Here is an 860-nt window from a genome sequence, read left to right on the forward strand (position 1 = left end):
GCTAATTTTTTTGTATTTTTAGTAGAGACGGGCTGTCACCGTGTTAGCCAGGATGGTCTCGATCGCCTGACCTTGTGATCCGCCCCACCCTCGGCCTCCCAAAGTGCTGGGATTACAGGCGTGAACCACCGCGCCCGGCCCCTGTGTACTACTCTTTTATTGGCTATTTGTGTTGCAGGCATCACTCCTTTTAAACATATTTATATGTGGCCTGTATGTTTCTTTTCCAAACCTTCACAGTCATTTTTATGATCTTTTTTATTCCTTGCTCAGATTATTGGTACCCTCTTTTATTTCTTTAAACTTGTGGAAATTGTTTCAAAACTGCTTGAACTGAAAATTTGTTATTGGGTAATTTATTCTACAGATGAACTTGTACACATGCCAAATGGTATATGAACAAGTTTATTCATATAGTTCCTGTTGTCCACAATATTAAATATGGAAAAATCTGTAACTGTCATATCTACCATCGCTACTCTTATAAAGAAACTCGGTCCCCAGGAGTGGGGGTGGGGAGGGAGGAATTATGAGAGTCACCAAGGGATCACTGGCGCCCTGTGGGGCGGAGTGGGGGGGTGTCTGGGGATCTTTGGTGGCCTTAAGTGTGTTTGGAGATATTTGGTGGTTTCCAGTGGCCTTAGGGGAGTCCGGGTGTATTTGGATGGTCACGGTGCTTTTGGTGGCATCTGGGATGCTTGAGGCCCACGGAGCTTCCCAGGCTGGGGTCCCTGGCTCGACAGACGCTGACAAACTCTTTTCCCCCACCTCATTTTCCCTCAGGAGCCCCGCGGCCTAAGCGCAGCGTCGCCGCCCTTGGCTGAGACTGGCGCTCCCCGCCGCTTCCGGCGGTCAGTGCC

The 860-nt window shown here is 49.0% G+C and overlaps 1 protein-coding gene across 1 annotated transcript in view; it reads left to right on the forward strand.

The window, feature by feature from the left end:
* The window catches only part of PCSK1N (proprotein convertase subtilisin/kexin type 1 inhibitor), a 4016-nt gene that overhangs the window by 2051 nt on the left and 1105 nt on the right, over nucleotides 1-860 (forward strand). Inside the window, exon 2 of the mRNA XM_011991446.1 lies at nucleotides 784-855. Within this exon, the coding sequence (XP_011846836.1) occupies nucleotides 784-855 (72 nt within the window). The remainder of the gene's footprint in view (nucleotides 1-783; nucleotides 856-860) is intronic.

The sequence above is a fragment of the Mandrillus leucophaeus genome, unplaced genomic scaffold, assembly GCF_000951045.1.
Source record: "Mandrillus leucophaeus isolate KB7577 unplaced genomic scaffold, Mleu.le_1.0 Scaffold395, whole genome shotgun sequence".
NCBI classification, from domain to species: domain Eukaryota; kingdom Metazoa; phylum Chordata; class Mammalia; order Primates; family Cercopithecidae; genus Mandrillus; species Mandrillus leucophaeus.